The sequence below is a fragment of the Gambusia affinis genome, linkage group LG14 (assembly GCF_019740435.1).
Source record: "Gambusia affinis linkage group LG14, SWU_Gaff_1.0, whole genome shotgun sequence".
NCBI classification, from domain to species: Eukaryota; Metazoa; Chordata; class Actinopteri; order Cyprinodontiformes; family Poeciliidae; genus Gambusia; species Gambusia affinis.
The window spans coordinates 14,354,905-14,371,071 of NC_057881.1; the positions used below are offsets into that span (position 1 = coordinate 14,354,905).

General features: G+C 38.4%; 2 protein-coding genes across 5 annotated transcripts in view; both read right to left on the bottom strand.

The window, feature by feature from the left end:
• The window catches only part of LOC122843657, a 37,869-nt gene extending 32,526 nt beyond the window's left edge, over positions 1-5,343 (bottom strand). For both annotated transcript variants that reach the window (XM_044138580.1, XM_044138579.1), the window contains exon 1: positions 5,189-5,343. In XM_044138580.1, coding sequence (XP_043994515.1) covers positions 5,189-5,251 — 63 coding nt within the window. In that variant the 5' untranslated portion in view covers positions 5,252-5,343. The remainder of the gene's footprint in view (positions 1-5,188) is intronic.
• A 6,834-nt stretch (positions 5,344-12,177) lies between these two features.
• On the bottom strand, positions 12,178-15,527 carry dnal1 (dynein, axonemal, light chain 1). 3 transcript variants are annotated; one of them, XM_044138582.1, is made up of 8 exons: positions 15,436-15,527; positions 14,984-15,022; positions 14,760-14,869; positions 14,236-14,291; positions 14,087-14,142; positions 13,806-13,932; positions 13,482-13,622; positions 12,178-12,231 (listed from the first exon to the last, which is right to left on the bottom strand). In XM_044138582.1, exons 1-8 carry the CDS (start codon positions 15,436-15,438, stop codon positions 12,200-12,202), a joined length of 564 nt encoding a protein of 187 aa, XP_043994517.1. In that variant the 5' UTR covers positions 15,439-15,527; the 3' UTR covers positions 12,178-12,199. The 3 variants fall into 3 exon arrangements, with proteins under 3 accessions (XP_043994517.1, XP_043994518.1, XP_043994516.1); XM_044138583.1 differs by having other exon boundaries at positions 13,482-13,619; positions 15,436-15,506; XM_044138581.1 differs by lacking the exon at positions 15,436-15,527 and having other exon boundaries at positions 14,984-15,028.
• Positions 15,528-16,167: the final 640 nt, after the last annotated feature.

Here is a 16,167-nt window from a genome sequence, read left to right on the forward strand (position 1 = left end):
ACACCGCGGAATACATACAGGTCGCATTTATTTGAAAGTGTAAACTGCTACAGCAAAAAAATTCAGATTTGACAAAGGAAAAAAAAATGGAATTGGATCACTTCAAGGTGCAATGTGAACGCAGCCAAAATGTTCCATAATGGCAAAGAGTTTTTTTTTAAATGTGCAGTTTCCAAACAACCAAGACTCAAGTGCTTTTGAAAAGGTTTAGAAATAAAAATGTCTTAGCCTCGTCTTTGAGCTGTCAGCTGATTTAACCTTTTTTGCCTTTGCAAACCAATCATGATCAACAGAATTTGGCTTTGGGGGCATTTTTAACCAAAATACCACAAATTCTCCATCAGACTGTGGTCTGGGCTTTGACTTGGCCACTCCAGAACATCCAAGTTGTTTTTTTTCCCGTAATCTCTCTTTTCTTTGTGTAGATTTAGCTGGAAGCTTCAGGTTAACCTCACGACTCCTCTGGGATGACTACTGACCAGTTCTCCGTCTAACAGGTTCCGGAGAATCTCTTAGACCTGGGTTTTACCCTAAAGGAGGTCTATGAGAGATAATCTTTTTAAACTGGTGGCGAGAGAGGCTCATCTAGCTCTAACTACCTCCAATCCAGAAGTTACGACAGTCTACAGCAGGGGTCTCAAACTCCAGTCCTCGAGGCCCGCTGTCTGGCAGTTTTTAGATGTGCCTTAGGTAAAAAACACTGAAATGAAAAGGCTTAATTACCTCCTCCTTGCGTAGATCAGTTCTCCAGAGCCTTAATGACTTAATTATTCTATTCGGGTGCGGTGCAGCAGAGGCACATCTAAAAGTTGCAGGACTGCGGCTCTCGAGGACTGGAGTTTGAGACCCCTGCTCTACAGTTAAGAAACAATCAGCTGCGTAGCTCTCACAGCTGCGTAGCTCTCACAGCTGCGTAGCTCTCACAGCTGCGTAGCTCTCACAGCTGCGTAGCTTCAATAACCACTTCTGTAAACGGTAGCTCTCTCTCTAAAATAACGTGCACTTTATAACGGCTAGATTAGATTTAGTGACTTAGAATTAAGTCCCAGTGTCGTTATTTTTATACTCACTAAAGGAAAGTGCAAAGCCACCACATTTCTAGAATCATGTACACTAGTTTTATTTTAATTAGAGGAACTAAATAATCAAATGACCCAATTAATTTCAATATCCACCAACTTCATTGAATTTTAAGTGACAAGTGACATCCAGATTAATTATCAAAGATCACAGTTCTAAAGTAGAATAATAAAATCAACATAAACCAACCACACTATCCTAACTCCTTTCCCTAACCCATAGTCACTAATTAACTGAGTGAGGCTTTTGGGGAGCAGTTCAACTCACACCCAGATGGCAGTTGATCTCAGCAACAGAAATCTTTAAATGTCCTTGGTCAGAGTCTTTGTCCTTGTGTGGCAAAACCCTCTTTAGAATAGAAGCAAAGCAGTCATTATCCTTGGAACGCACAATTCTTTATCCCTCAGGGACCTTTGTCTTTTCTGCAAGTCTGTTGCAGTGGTTTTGAGATTGTTGGGTTGAGGCAGAGTCGACGGTATAACCAGGAACCAGGGCTGGGGGCTGTAGGATCTTGTCCCTTCTTGGCGGCGTGAAGTCTTGACTTCCCCGTGGCTCCAGGGTGCGGCCCTCTGGTGATCTCCTATCTGCGTCCTCTCGTTGACTCGTCTTCAGCGCCGCGGACTAAGAACAGTTCGTTCCTCTTTCTGCTGTTCTTCATACTCTCTAGGCCCATAGTTGTGTATGGGGAGATAGTTTACGTGACTTCTCAAATGTTCGATGAGCCTGTAGAAAGTCTCAACCTTTCTCGACCGTCAGCTCTTACGTAACTTACAGCATTTAACATCTTGGGAACTTTCTCCTTTCTGCTAGCCATCTGGTTATCTTACTTTCTTGAAACTCCCCTGCTCTGCTCAGCTTGCAGAGCAGAGTTGAGAACAGAACCTCACCCATCACTTCAATTTCATCTTTTTAAATCATCACATTTCTGTAATTCACTATAAATCATTAAATACAATCAACTTGTCATTTACATCAACCATATCTTTGAGTATGATTTTAAATCAGATTTCTGTAATTCATTATAAATCATTAAACACAATCATCGTATTTTTGTAACCATTACAGATCAAGATACAGAAATATATTTCAGGAAATCATTCAGTGATCAAATGTGCACATACATATTCACCCTTGATTATCATTAAATCAAACTGCAAGATTACTTTATATCTCTCAGGCCTTTATGCTCTGTTTTCTGCATGTACCTGGAAAGATCTCACAACCTTATGCCAGTTTTCTTAATTAAACTGAACTCCCAAGGATGTTTAATGCCTTATATCCATCCTCTGACTTGTACTTTTCAATAACCTTTGCTCTGATTTGCTTGGAGTGTTTTTTTGTCTTCATATTGAAATGGTAGCCATGAATATTCAACAGATGAATGGACCTTCCAGACAATCACAGGACTCAATCTACAGTTCACTCTACAGCCCATGGTTGTGTAACGACCATAGGTGTTACACAACGTCCATGGTCGTTGATGACCAATTGACTGAGATGACCAATTGACTGGATCTCTGTTGAGTTAGCACAGTGTTTCTCAATTCCGGTCCTCACGCCCCCCTGCCCTGCATGTTTTAGGTGTTTCCCTTCTGCCACACACCTGGATTGAATATGTGGGTGATTAACAGGCTTCTTCAGCACTCGATGGTCATCCAATCATTTGAATCAGCTGCTCTGGAATAGAGGTACATCTAAAACATGCAGAGCAGGGGGGCCTGAGGACTGCAATTGAGAAGCGCTGAGTTAGGTCAACACTCTAGAAGTGGTGAATATTTGTGCAGTCCATTTGTTGTAGAAGGTTTCAGAGGGAAGGTTTTTTTTATTGATCATGATTAATTTTTTAAAAGCAAAAAGGGTAAAGCATCCAAGCTAATGTATTAGCTATATTAGACAAGGAATATGCTAAATCTAATTGGCAGGAGGAACGCACCATGCAGGCACAGACAAACTACAAGAGTAGCATTCAGTTTGTATTGTATTGTATTTTCCACAAAGCACAATTGTTTGGTTGGTCCAATAACAACCAGGGGGTTAGCGGCAGTACGTCTGCCTGCACAATGGTAAGGTGTGCTATATTTCACACGTATTAAAAAAAATCATGGCCAAGACCCACTTCCCTTCCAATTTCTGCAAAACCCCCAAAATTGTAGATTTTTTCAGTTGGAAACATGCCAGAAAATATATTGGAAGTTTCCCCAACTCTGCCAAAACCGTTGCTAAAAATGAAATGTGATTGCAATGTCCAATTACAAGAGCAAATCTAATCTTCTGTAAAAGGCTGTATTTTCAGGCCAGTAGTCATCTTGAAGTTGACATATCATGTACACAAAAAAATGAAAAGTAGCCATTAACACACTTGGTGTGAATATAAAAGCTCTAGTTCCACTAACTACCCCATCTCCTCTGACCTCCTGTGTGGGTTAAAGATGTCAGAGGAATGAGTATGTAAAGGGTTCGTCAGTGCCAGGAATGCGCCCCTCCTCCCATCACTCAGCTCCTTCCTGTTTTAAATGATTTACACGCACACAATTAATCTTTTGGTTTTTAAAGAAAAATATTTTTACATTCTCTAAACAGAAAAATACAGAAATACAAAAATTCCTCCCACTCCAGTTTCTCCATCTTGATTGAGAGACAAGTAGAGTAATGGCTCATATTACAAACGGTGACTGAGACAGTAGTGACAATTAATTCACAATATGGTTATGTTTTTAACTGAAAAAAAAAATTATTCTCTAGTTCCATTTTCTTAATGGGTGTACAGACACCCATTAATGTGTGTCTGGATGGATGGATGAAACTGTGTGGCTGGTAAACTGTGGATATACTCTTACAAACTCCAGCTAATTTTTCTAGATATGGGTAGATAAATATTTGTAACATAAATGTCAGTATAACCAGTACAGTATGACAAAACGAAATTAGGGAAATGGCTTGGGTGTATTTAGAAGAAGACACAGCTGTAGCCTACATTGGCAATCAAAGCTACAGACAATCAAAGATGAACATATAAGATCCCAGCCTTGGGTTTATTTACTGCAGGGAAGCAAGAACACACATTCAGACATGTAAATGCAGTTTGAAGCAAGCGTTGGAAAACCTACTGCCAACTTGTGTTAAGACAATTTATATTTCCATTTAAAAAAAAATGCCTCTATTGTTTTATTTTTAAATCACAACCACATAGTCTCACCCACAATTTCATATTTAAAATTCCACTCATACTTGTGTGGAATCAAAGTCTGATTGAATCCGACTCTGATTGAGTCCGTTCAGTCGATCAGACTGGTTCCGTTCAGTCTCGCGGAAAGGCAATATGGGTTATGAAAGGAACGATATCAATAACACTTTCCGTTAACAGCTAAAGCGATAGAAACTTCATCTTGTGGTCATCATGCCCGCGTGTTTTAGACCGATAACCAAACCAAGGAATAACAGTCACACATGGCTGAGGTCATCGCCCGAACCGCGCCTCTTATAAAAATGCTTGCGCTTTGTTTTTACTTGTAAGTTAAACGCTTCACGCATTGTTTCATTGTAGGCGGGCTACAGCTGTAACTACTAATACTGATTATTTCAAAGCTCATTTCGAAAATATGACGATTACATGTATTGATCCAGACAGAAATAGGGTTTTTGTGTGTGTGTGTGTGTGTGCGTTTTATTGTTTTTAAAGGAAGTGAAACCAAACGGGGCAGAGAAGTGGCTTTCACTGGCTCAATATAAACAGAAACAACCACCCCTTTGTAGGCATGCTACAGATGTAACTACTAATATTGATGGTTTCATAGCTCATTTAGAAAATATAAAAACTTTCATATATTCCCAACATGGCGATATTTATGGTCATGTTGGGAATAGTGTGAAAACTATGTTATATTATACCTCCTTTTCTTCCCAATTATGTCCAGAAAAATCTAACTGGACAAGCTCAAATAGTGTGACTTATCTAACGTCACTGTAATTTGATCCGATTAAGCCATGACTCGTTCCGGACAGCGCGCTCTTGGCTCGGCAACGCCTCATAATAGATTTTAACCGCCGCCAAGTGGATCACTGGAGAACGAACGGTTGAAAGTTAACAGTCTTGAACGAAGTCACCCACCTGGCAATAAAGGCTGCACTCCATGGTCGAACAAGCACTCGCGTTGTGGACAAACCTAAACATTCATGGCTCTCTTTCCAGAATAAGTTTGCAGCGTCAACTTTTCCGGCAGAAAAAGAAATCCTTGCAGTGTCCCTGCAGATGACGTGTGACTGTCGCCGCTCTAGTATTTATTTAGCGCCCAGAGGCGTATTTAAGCGCGCTGACTTCTGACTCCTCCCACCACCCGCGGACCGCTATGGAACCTCACTAGTGCCATAAAATTCAATTGCTTCGAGCAGGACGGTAGAACGAGTTTATAATTGCGGGGGCGGGGACATATCGTAAACCTGACAGGAATGTCATAAACAATGGTGTCATCAACACATCGGTTAGTAATGCATTACTCTAATCTGACCCCTTGTTTTAGTAACCAGTAATCTAACACATTACTATTAAAGTTATGTGTGATACTATATTTGTTATTTTTATGTAGTAAAAACATTTATTATTGCTTTAGTCTTTTCCTTGGGGAGTAACATCATACGCGTTAACAATGGAAGGAAAAGAGAGATGCACATTTTCTAGCTGATGAATGATTTTTCTATTGAGTAATCAAGTTACTTTTTCAAAGTAACTATGCCACCCCTGGTAATAAATTAACTACACTACATATCATATATATGTGTCAAGCGCTCCCATCCCTTTCATTTTCAAGACCCTCAACTGAAAGCTTTCTCAAAGAGACCACTGATAGGAAATTGACATTATTCACAGTTTACATCACAGGTGCAAACTCCAGGCCTCAAGGGCCACTGACCTGAAACCTTTAGATGTGCCTCTGCTGCACCACACTTGAGTAAATTATTAAATCATTAGTTGAGAAATTACTTTTAAGTTAAAATAACTCATTGTTATCTGTAATTAACATTTCTCCTACCTGTTTGTAGGTTTTCAGCCTACTTTGTGACAACTCGTGACCGCATGTTGGCTACTCTGAGACTGCTCATGTGACCACGTGTTTGTTCATATGCTGCCGATTGTTAGAATAATTATTTTATTTAGGTTTATCTACTTATGAATTTATTTTTGAAAGGTTATGTTTTCATATTATTATTCTGTGTGATTTTTACTTAGCTTCTTACTTAGTTTATTTCCTTTGTAGTACATCATTAACTGTTTTTAGGATGTTTGCCTGGAGGCTAGAAACATTTACACATTCCTGTGTCCTCAGCTGATTTGATCAATCTACTATCTTTTTAGCTACTGTGGTCCTTGGCTGATTGTTTTATCAGCTTCCTGTGAAACTGATTGGTAATGGTCAGCCTCGTGTCCTTGTAATCATGTCCACAGCAGGTTCCAGATCATCCTGTAGTTAAGGTCTTTGATCCATTGTGTGAAAAAGCCAACCTCTTTCTTTGTAATCATAATAAAAGGCAGTTGGGGACTGAGAGCCGACGGAGTTGATCCCAGACAGTGTTTGACGACGGTTCTCCGTGTCTGGCTCAAACTTCCCTTTTCTGCAGAAAAGCAATTTGTGTTGTTAAGAAATCTGGTATGTAAATGTGAGATCTGTCCAGGTTCATGCAGAACAACGGATCATAAAGTGCCTAGGAGATTGCTGCAGCCCTGTATGTTGATTAAAAATGATTGCTTATTGTGTACTCTTTGTATGAGAATGTGTTCTCTGTATTCTATTAATGTTGTAACAAGAAAAAGGATCAAACAATCTAATGTACTAATATTTTATATGATTTTTATGATTGAAGGAGCTTGTATGATTAAAGTTAGTATAGAACAAGGAGAAGTATAAGGTTGGGGTGTGGAGGCTGACACATGCCGTTGTTGCAACTCGGAAAGTCCCAAAAAGTCCCAGGCTATGACACATGCCGCTGTTGCAACTTGGAAAGCCCCAAAAAGGCACAAACACATAGTTTCGCAATAGGGTCATTGTGTCTCAAGTTGGAGTCTATTGCTCTCGGAAAGTCCCAAGTTTCACAAGCACATTACCTCACAAGCGAGTCATCGTGCCTCAATTTGCAGATGGGCGAGTTGCGCAACTATGAAGTTGCGCACAAACTGTTCTTTGTCTTTCTCTCTCTCTCCCTCCCTCGGTGTACTCCCCAGGGAGGGAGAAAAGTATAAAAACATGAGACCGAGGTGATACGGTGTTCTTCGTCCCCGGCGCTGAGACTCGACACAAGAGCGGCAAGAAGACCAGCAGAGGACTACACCCTGGAACCAAGAAAAGCGCCTCACAAGGAGGACAACGGAGCTCCTCACGCCGGACCAAAGGGCGAGATCCACCGACCCACTGCCTTGGTTCCTCATTGGATTTCCACACTCTGCGCTCGACCCAACGATCTCAAATTACATCGCAACGGACTTGGGGAACTGAACAAAAGTCACAGGATCGACCAAGAGCTGTTCGGCTGGACGAAGCAGACAGTTCATTTTGTTTCGGATCCAAGGAGAGTTTATGTTTCAAGGGAAAGACTCTGACCAAGGACTACAAGGACTTCTGTTGCCAAGATCCAATACCACCGATGGGTAGGAGTTTGCCTACCCATCGGTGGCCTTATCTGGCCTTATCTTATAGATAGATGACAGTGTAGGGAGGTTGTTAGGTAAAGGTTGAATTGATCTAAATTTTATTGATTTTCTTTGTATGGTAGTCTCAAGTAAATTCTGTATGCCTGTCATTTTCCCTGCTAAAGCTTGCTTAATAAATACATATATCTTAAAAATTCTGATTAGGTTGTGGACATTGAAATTAATTGAGTCATTTGAGTTAAAGTTCTTCTATTTATAGTAAAATCAGTATACATGATTCTAGTAATGTGGTGGCTTCAGACTTTCCTTTGGTGAGAGTAAAATAATGACCCTGTGATTTGAATCCTAGTCACTAAATATTATCTAGCCGTTACCAAGTGCACGTTACGACAGGAAGAGAACTACCGTTAACAGAAGTGGTTATTGGAACTATGCAGCTGTGAAGGCTACTCGGTTGATTGTTCCTTAACTGAAAAGGGTCATAACTTCTGGATAGGAGGTAGTTAGTGCTAGACGAATCTCTTCCGCCACCGGTTTAAACAGATTATCTCCTATAGATCTTGTTCAGGGTAAGACCCGGGTCTTAGAGATTTTCCGGACCTGTTAGACAGAGAACTGGTTCAGTAGTCAGCCCGAGGAGTTGTGAGGAGAGGGCGGGGCTGGCTATTGCGTAGTAACAAACAGTGTCTGGTTGATTCCTTGCAGGTTAGGAACTAAAATAGACCCAACACCGATGAGCTTCATCTAAAGAAGAGAAAAGTAAAGATGAATAAAAGACGTCACTGAGATGAGTTGTTCCTGCGTCTCTTTGGAGGAAGAAAGCCTTTTTCATGTTTGGGCAAAAGCTGAGGTGGCTTAAGAGAATAAAAAACTTGACAGTGTAAAAACTTCACATCACTATTCTAGCACTGCCATGGTATGTGTTTTATTTTGGGCATTTTATTTTGCCAAACTGCCCAAAAACCATAATCTTCCACTTCCTCTTGAACAAAATGGCTTGAGTCTTTAACCGGCATAATGCCTGACATTCCAGGACTGAACACTCACTTTATCATTTGCCTCACAACTAGCAAGCTAAATACTCTGGTAGCATACACAAGCTAGCTAGCAGAAGAGAGATATATAGGCACCTTTCTGTCAAAATTTAATTGGTGGAGTGATTGATGAGTGATCGATCAATGACTCTAATTAATTACTTTTAATGTCTGGTGACAGGATGTGGCCCGCCCCCATCTGTTACATCTATTAATCCCATCATTGTGCACAATATACATCCCATCTCCCAAAATAACAATTAAAGTATGAAAAAACAACATAAACATCCCATCCCCCAAAATAACAATTAAAATATGAAAAAACAACATATACATCCCATCCCACAAAATAATAATTAAAGTATGAAAAAACAACATGTTAGATAATTGAGAATAATATACAATATAGTATATTTAAATAGATTTGGGATGTTGTAGTTACCTCTGGTTTTAAACAGAATATCTTCTTGATACAGTGCGTGAAGCGGGAGAGGGGCCTGCCATCTGTGTGAGTTGGGTCTAAAGCCCCTCAGGATGATTTTCATGACCTCTGGTCACCACACGTGACATGTGATATTCTAGTCTCTGGAAAATTAACTTCCAGACTGAACAAAGATCCAGTAGGTACAATTTAAAGCAGAATAAGTTCATCCTCCTGTGTGTGTGTATGGGCGTGTGTGTGTGTGTGTGGACGTGTGTGTGTGTGTCTGCATATATATGTGTGTGTGTCCAGGCAGAAGACTGGACACACACACATGGCAGGAAATAGGATGAAGTAAAAATAATAAAATTTAAATCAAATGACTACCAAACGGAGTAATGGTTGAAGGAATGCATTAAAGGTTGTTGTGTTCAAAATTTATGATAACCATGCAGCACATATAAAAATATAATTGAAATAACCAAACAGTGTGTTACGCACAGAGGCAGGGGAAAGGCAAGTCTGAACATGTCTCAGATGGAATGGAGGATCTGAGACAGTTTAGCAGTAAAATATTGGACATGTGACTATTCCAGAATTAAAACGACTTAACCAAAAAGATTTGGTTATATATATATGAAAGTAAACTGACAACAAGATGATATAAACAAGCAATATTCATTCCAACAGATCTAGTTACCTTATTCATACGGAGAACACAGACTGTTTCTAATTACATTTTATACTCTAATGGTTTCATAAGAAAAACAATGACAAAAATATGGTTACTTTCCATATGAGATTTATTATAATCACTGTAGAGTTCATAAGTTCAGCCTCCACTCGAACAGGAAGCAGCCGTGATCGGAAAACAAATGTCAGACTGCAAAAACACACAAATCTTTGCGATAATAAGACATTTTCATGTCAAAGCCACAACGACCAATTCTTAATGTTTAAATAACCTTCAAGATGTTTTGCAAAGCACTCTTTACTGCTTAGATTCTGGGGTTTTTTTTCTCAGACATCTGACAACAAGAAACCATACCATCTTACTGACTTTATTCTACTATAATGCATACAATTTTCAGTTTTCTTGAATAAATTGTTTTTTGGTGTCTCACTTTGTAAATGATGGATTGACAAGTTTTCATCCCATGTCTCGTTCATAGAGTTTAGCCTAAACAAGAAGTCTGACGCCAAAACAAAAAAAACAAAAAAAACTTTTAGGAGACATAACCTTTTTGCTTTAGCAGCAAATCAGTAAACAATAAATCGTGAGGCACTTTACAAGGTCATGCTTATCCAAGGAAGAGGCAGAGTTTTGACTATGGCGGGAAGACATATTTCTTTGTGATAACACTTTAAATCCTGGACCCAATGGTGGGGTGGGGCACCTTTATATATCGCAGTTATATCCTGAGAGAAAACAAAATCTTTTCTTTTACTGTCAAACAACACACACACACACACGACTGTGAAGCAGATGACCATCACATTTACGGTACATACATGGAGCTCTACAATATTTACTCTTAAAGCTAAAAGCAGTCAAATTTGACGAGCTCCTACTCTTTGATTCTTGACTGACATTGTGAAACAAGAAATGCATGCATACATGACAAACAGTCAACTAGCTTTCTCAATAGCCATAATTTAGTTTTCTGGCTTATTGATTATTTTTTAACAGACCTTAAAGGTTTGGGGTTAAAGGAGTTTTATCTGATATATCTTCCTCCTGCTCCCCCCCTGTGATCTTTCACCACTTTTATTCAAAATATTCACTTATTAGTTAGAGTAATGGGAGGCACTACCTAAAGTATACTGATTATTCTATAATTGTGCCTTCTTCATGACTTATTTCTTAACATTAATGTCTAAAAAATATAAAATAAACTATTTCACAAAAGTTAGTGGAAGTAAAAGACAATCAACATATACTGAACTTATTTTTTGTAGGTGAAACAATGAAACAGACCACAGTAAAAAAAAATAAAAATAAATAAATAAAAAAATCCTGATAACCAGAACAAATGTTTAGTTTACTTTGATCATGTTAATATTGATTCTGTTTTTTTGGCTCAGCCTTAATCCCAAATATGGTTCCCTTCTCTTCCTTTGACGACAAAAGCTAACAGTTTTTAAAGTCAAACTCATTTCTATCTGCTAGGTGTCTTTGTTACAAATTTCTTATTTGATAAAACGGTATGAACTGTGCTACTTGTTGAGGCAGAACAATTTTAACTCAAAACAGGGGCCCACATGCCTGTATGAGGACTTGTATTCCTCTTTGCACTGCTCAACAGTTCAGGGGGCTGCAGAGATTCGTCATAGCTTGTGGACACGTTGTAGCTGCAGTCGGGAGTCAAGGTCAGTCGATAGATAATGCTGGTACGGAGCGCCGGCATTCCTGGGAAGCACACGATTAGAACCACAGTCTCTCCTCCCTGCATCTCTCAAGTATATTATCCAATCTTTAATGACCACCATGCAATCTTCTCGTCACGCTGACCCATCTAATAAATGTCCAGAAGAGAAATCAACTTACTCGAATCTCCCTAATCAGAACAAACAAGTCCAAATTTTTACATTTTTGATCTGACAGAAAACATTTCTTAAGTGCTTCATAACTGAACCTAGAAATTGATTTTCCTCTTTAGTATGTGCTTACTCTGTACTTAAGTTCTTAAGTAAAATGAAGGACACTTTAGAGAATGTATTCAGCCAGTTTTGGTCCACCAACCTGATTTTTAGTCAGAAAGCATCTTTTTTTAATTTAACAGTCTGATAAAAAAAAATAATAAAAATAAAATCAATGCTATAAATCACATTAAGAAATGCTGTCCATGTAAATACACATGCAACTTTTGAGAAATATCTTAAGGTTGGAATTTTGTGCTTGTTGATCTGCAGTCATCAACTTTGTTCAATATGTTTGTTTTAATTGAAAGCACCATTATAAAATATGCACAACATAAAAAAGGGAAAGACAATAGTTTTTGTCTTTCTTTTGCTTGTTGCCTCTTATTCGTCCAACTCCTTGATGATGGGAATCCCTGCAATAAAAAGAGAAAGTGGCTGATGACATACAGTTGAAACCACGTGTTTCCATATGAGTTATAAAAAGACAAATAACTCTTTTTGTTCGCTGTGTAATGTCCACAAATCTGGTTAAACCTCAGGAACAATTTTCATCTGTTCAAACAATTAATTTAAAAGTAGAAACACAATCCCTCTAATCAGGAAAAGATTCTGTGCGTTTTGGTGTGTAAAGAAAACAAAAAAAAACAAGACATTGTAAAGATGCTGGTTCATTGTTCTCCTTGCTTGTATCAACATAGACTGAAATGCCACTTAATTTAGGAGAATCCTTTTACTCAAAATCAACATAAAAGGCCCTATTGGTAAATGCACTCTGTAAAAAAAATAAAAAATAGATAAAAAAATTGGGAAACATCTTGGTTTCACAGTGGCCTGTTGAAACTAAACCGGAAGTGTTTTATCATCATCTCCATTGTGAGACTCAGAAGTAAAAGAGGGAAGTTTGCAAGCATGAGTTGTCTCTGTCAGCACAGATTGCCAAAGCAAATCTCTTGCATGGAGACAGACTAAATACATAAAGGTATGGATTCCAGCATCATATGGAGATCGAGGTCTTGAGCTAAGGGAGACTAAAGGTGGAAAGTATGCATGTGAGATAAATATGCTAAAAGACGGAGATGTTGGGGAACGCCAGAGGTGGCAATGTGTTTGTATGTTCTCATGATCTCTATAAAGAGCTGTGCTTTGAGAGCTACAGAAACTGTTCTATGATTCAGCCAAGGTTCCTCTTGAGTCAGACGTTGTGATATGGGCTGAAGTTTAAAACAATATCTTTCGCTGTTCAACTGAAGCCGTGTCGGCAGAGCCTTTTACCTCAAAGCAACCCCACACCAGCACTTTGAAGACGACTGACAATTATTCATGATACCTGCTAACATAGTCCCAAATGTGAGGGACGGCGGTGGCAGCATCATGCTGTCTGAGTGTTTCGCTGCATTGGCGACTGTCAAAATAAGGTTAAATGTAGCCTATATCTTCACAAAGTGTTAAAATCACTTAAGTAAAACATGTAAATCTGGTTGGTACTTCAAATATTATTCTTTATTATACAATCATTGTAGTAAGTAGATGATGAAGCTAAAGACGGCTTTTGTCCTAACTGTTAGGATAATGATAACTTCTATAGTGAGTAATGAACATACTGAAATGTATGTGGCATAGTTTTTCAAATAATTTCAGAAACATGCAAGCTCGTTAATCTCACCGTCTAGTTTCTTTAGATTAGGAAGCCTTTTGGAGGCTTCGTCCATCCAGCTTCCCTCTGTGGAATGCTTCTCCTGCAGCGGGTTTCCATTAAAAACCAGGTCCACCAAGCTGGGCAGGTCAGCAAGCCTCACAAACTCTGCTACATAACAAAGGGAAAGCAACGCATTTAACACTAAATGCATAAGGTGAGGTTGAAAGGAAATCCCTCAAATAATAATTTCACTAACATGAATTATGACCAATTACCTAAAGAGACCAACACAGAAAGTTTTGGTAATGTAAAAAAAATAAATAAAAATCAGTCTTGATGAGTGCAGCATACCCCAATCTTTAACAAGGTTGTTGGACATGTAGAGGACTTTCATTTTATGCAAGGAGCTGATGCCTTTCAGTTTGTCTATTGAATTGTAGGAAATCCATAACTCCACCAAAGTGTCTCCAACCGCCTCCTGCAAATACACACATTATGAAAATGAACAAAACAAGCTCAGTTGCTGGTGAAACCAAAAATATTCCGCTGGGGGGAAAAAATAAAAGACACAAACTTTATGACAGCAGAAAATGAACTTATTTAGTATTAATTCAGGATTGTAAGTAACTTACCAACCCTACAAGACTTTTTATATTATTTCTGCTTAATGAAAGTATCTTCAAGTTCTCTAAAACGACATAAACAATGAATTAGTTCAAGTTTTCACTTGTTGGACAGAACAACGCCTCTGAGTTAAATTAATCTAGCAGGTAGTACTCACTGAGAGCATTGAGATTGGTTATTTTCTCAATAGCGTTTGTGGCCAGAGACAGCTTCCTAAGCAGAGCATGGGACAAAAACATATTAAGGTATGTGAAGGATGAACTCAATAATATCTGATTCAACGTTAAAGAGTGTTTTGTTTCACATGTCATAGTGCACTCAAGTCAATAAACGCATTTACTATCATTTTGGGGATTGATAAAACTGAACTAAATAGCTGCTTGAATCGAGCTGCTGTATGAAAAAGAAATTAATAGTAATCAACTAAGTAAAATCATCCTATTGGAAGTGTGAGTGAGCACATGTAGCAGATCGATAGTCCTGGACAGGCATCGTGGGAGCTTCACTCTTTTACAATAACCTTGAGTAGTTTCTCACAAAAAAGATGTCATTGTATTTATGGCTGGAAATATTTCTAAACAGGCTGCTGTAGTCTTTCTGTCAAGCGAGGATACTTTTTGCTCCATAAAAATATCAGGTACCTTTATGGAGTATCAGATACTCTATAAAAACAGGACTTACTCGCACAAGACCAATGCATTGAGAGAGTTATCCATCTTCTCTATAGGGGGAATCAGACCGTACAGTTTAACTTCTTTTGCCTCGCTTGGTTTCTCCCCGCTCTTCTCTTCCTGCATACACAAAATATTCAAAACAGCAATACAATCAACATATGTCCACCTAAAACAAGTACTTGTTTTATATAATTGTTGTACTTATTTTGCTAGGCTCTGTCCCCCACTTACCCATTTGGCTAAAGCTTCTTTCAAGGTGGTTGGCTTGGCCTGCATACATGACATTAAACATTATACAGTAGGCGAGGCTGTTATTAAATGATGATAGACCAGAATAGGAGAAGGTAACCACGGCCAGCTAGCAACGTCACAATATAAAAACTAATATCTAAACCCCAACATTTTAAACATGCTGGATCACAACCATTGTTAATGCTTGTTATTCATCCCGACACACAACAGAAAATTGTATTTGACGTCGTTCAGTAAACTAAACATACGCAATAAACCAGACTTTATTGAACTGATGTTAGCCAGCTATCAGCTTCTCCTAAATTGAGTTTACAGCCAAACCGGTGTGCATCAGCTGGGAGAGGCTGCATGACCGTCTCTGTGGTAACACTTATTAACAGTAATAAATAACCAAACAGCGACTAAAATAAGCTGAAACTACAGGGACTTACCATGTTGACCGCTGATGTCTGCTCTAGCGCTAACAGCTGCCAGTAGGCTCTGGTTACTATGGCACCTACAAACTGCGCCTGCGCACTGTGTGCACTTCAAAATTTTTGGAGCGTTTAAGTTTTTTTAATCTACACACAGTAGATAAGAAAAGAAATAACTTGTTAGTATACATAAACAATTTAGCAAAAAATAAAATAAAGTAATTATTAATAAATGAAATATATTTTAAAACAAAATTAAATTAAATTAAATAACCCTTCTGTTATGTTCGTTTCTGAGGTACAGCAATAATGTTCGTGGGTCAATTTGACCCGAGGAGTGTTTAATCATGTAATAGTTTCAGAACCCAAAAAAATCCTCCAAAACATTTTTGTATCTGATTATTAACTCCAATACTAACCATTCCAATCAATATTTGTGCAATTATGGGTTTTTTTCTTTCTCACAAGTAAAGGATCAATGTCGACAACCTACTCATTTACTCATTTGGACATAAAAAAATTATTAAAATTTTTTCTGTCCACTGGAAAAACATACATACAAAATAACAATAATAATCCTTGAAATTGATCTTTTGTAATTTTTTTTATATTTCATTATCATTTTTTTTTTCAATAGGTGATATTTATAATTGAACTTGAGACGCGTATTATGTTCTGGGTCAAATTGAACCGCTGATTCAAATCAAGGCAAATGAGTCATGCAGAGAGTATTTATGTTTCCCCCACTTC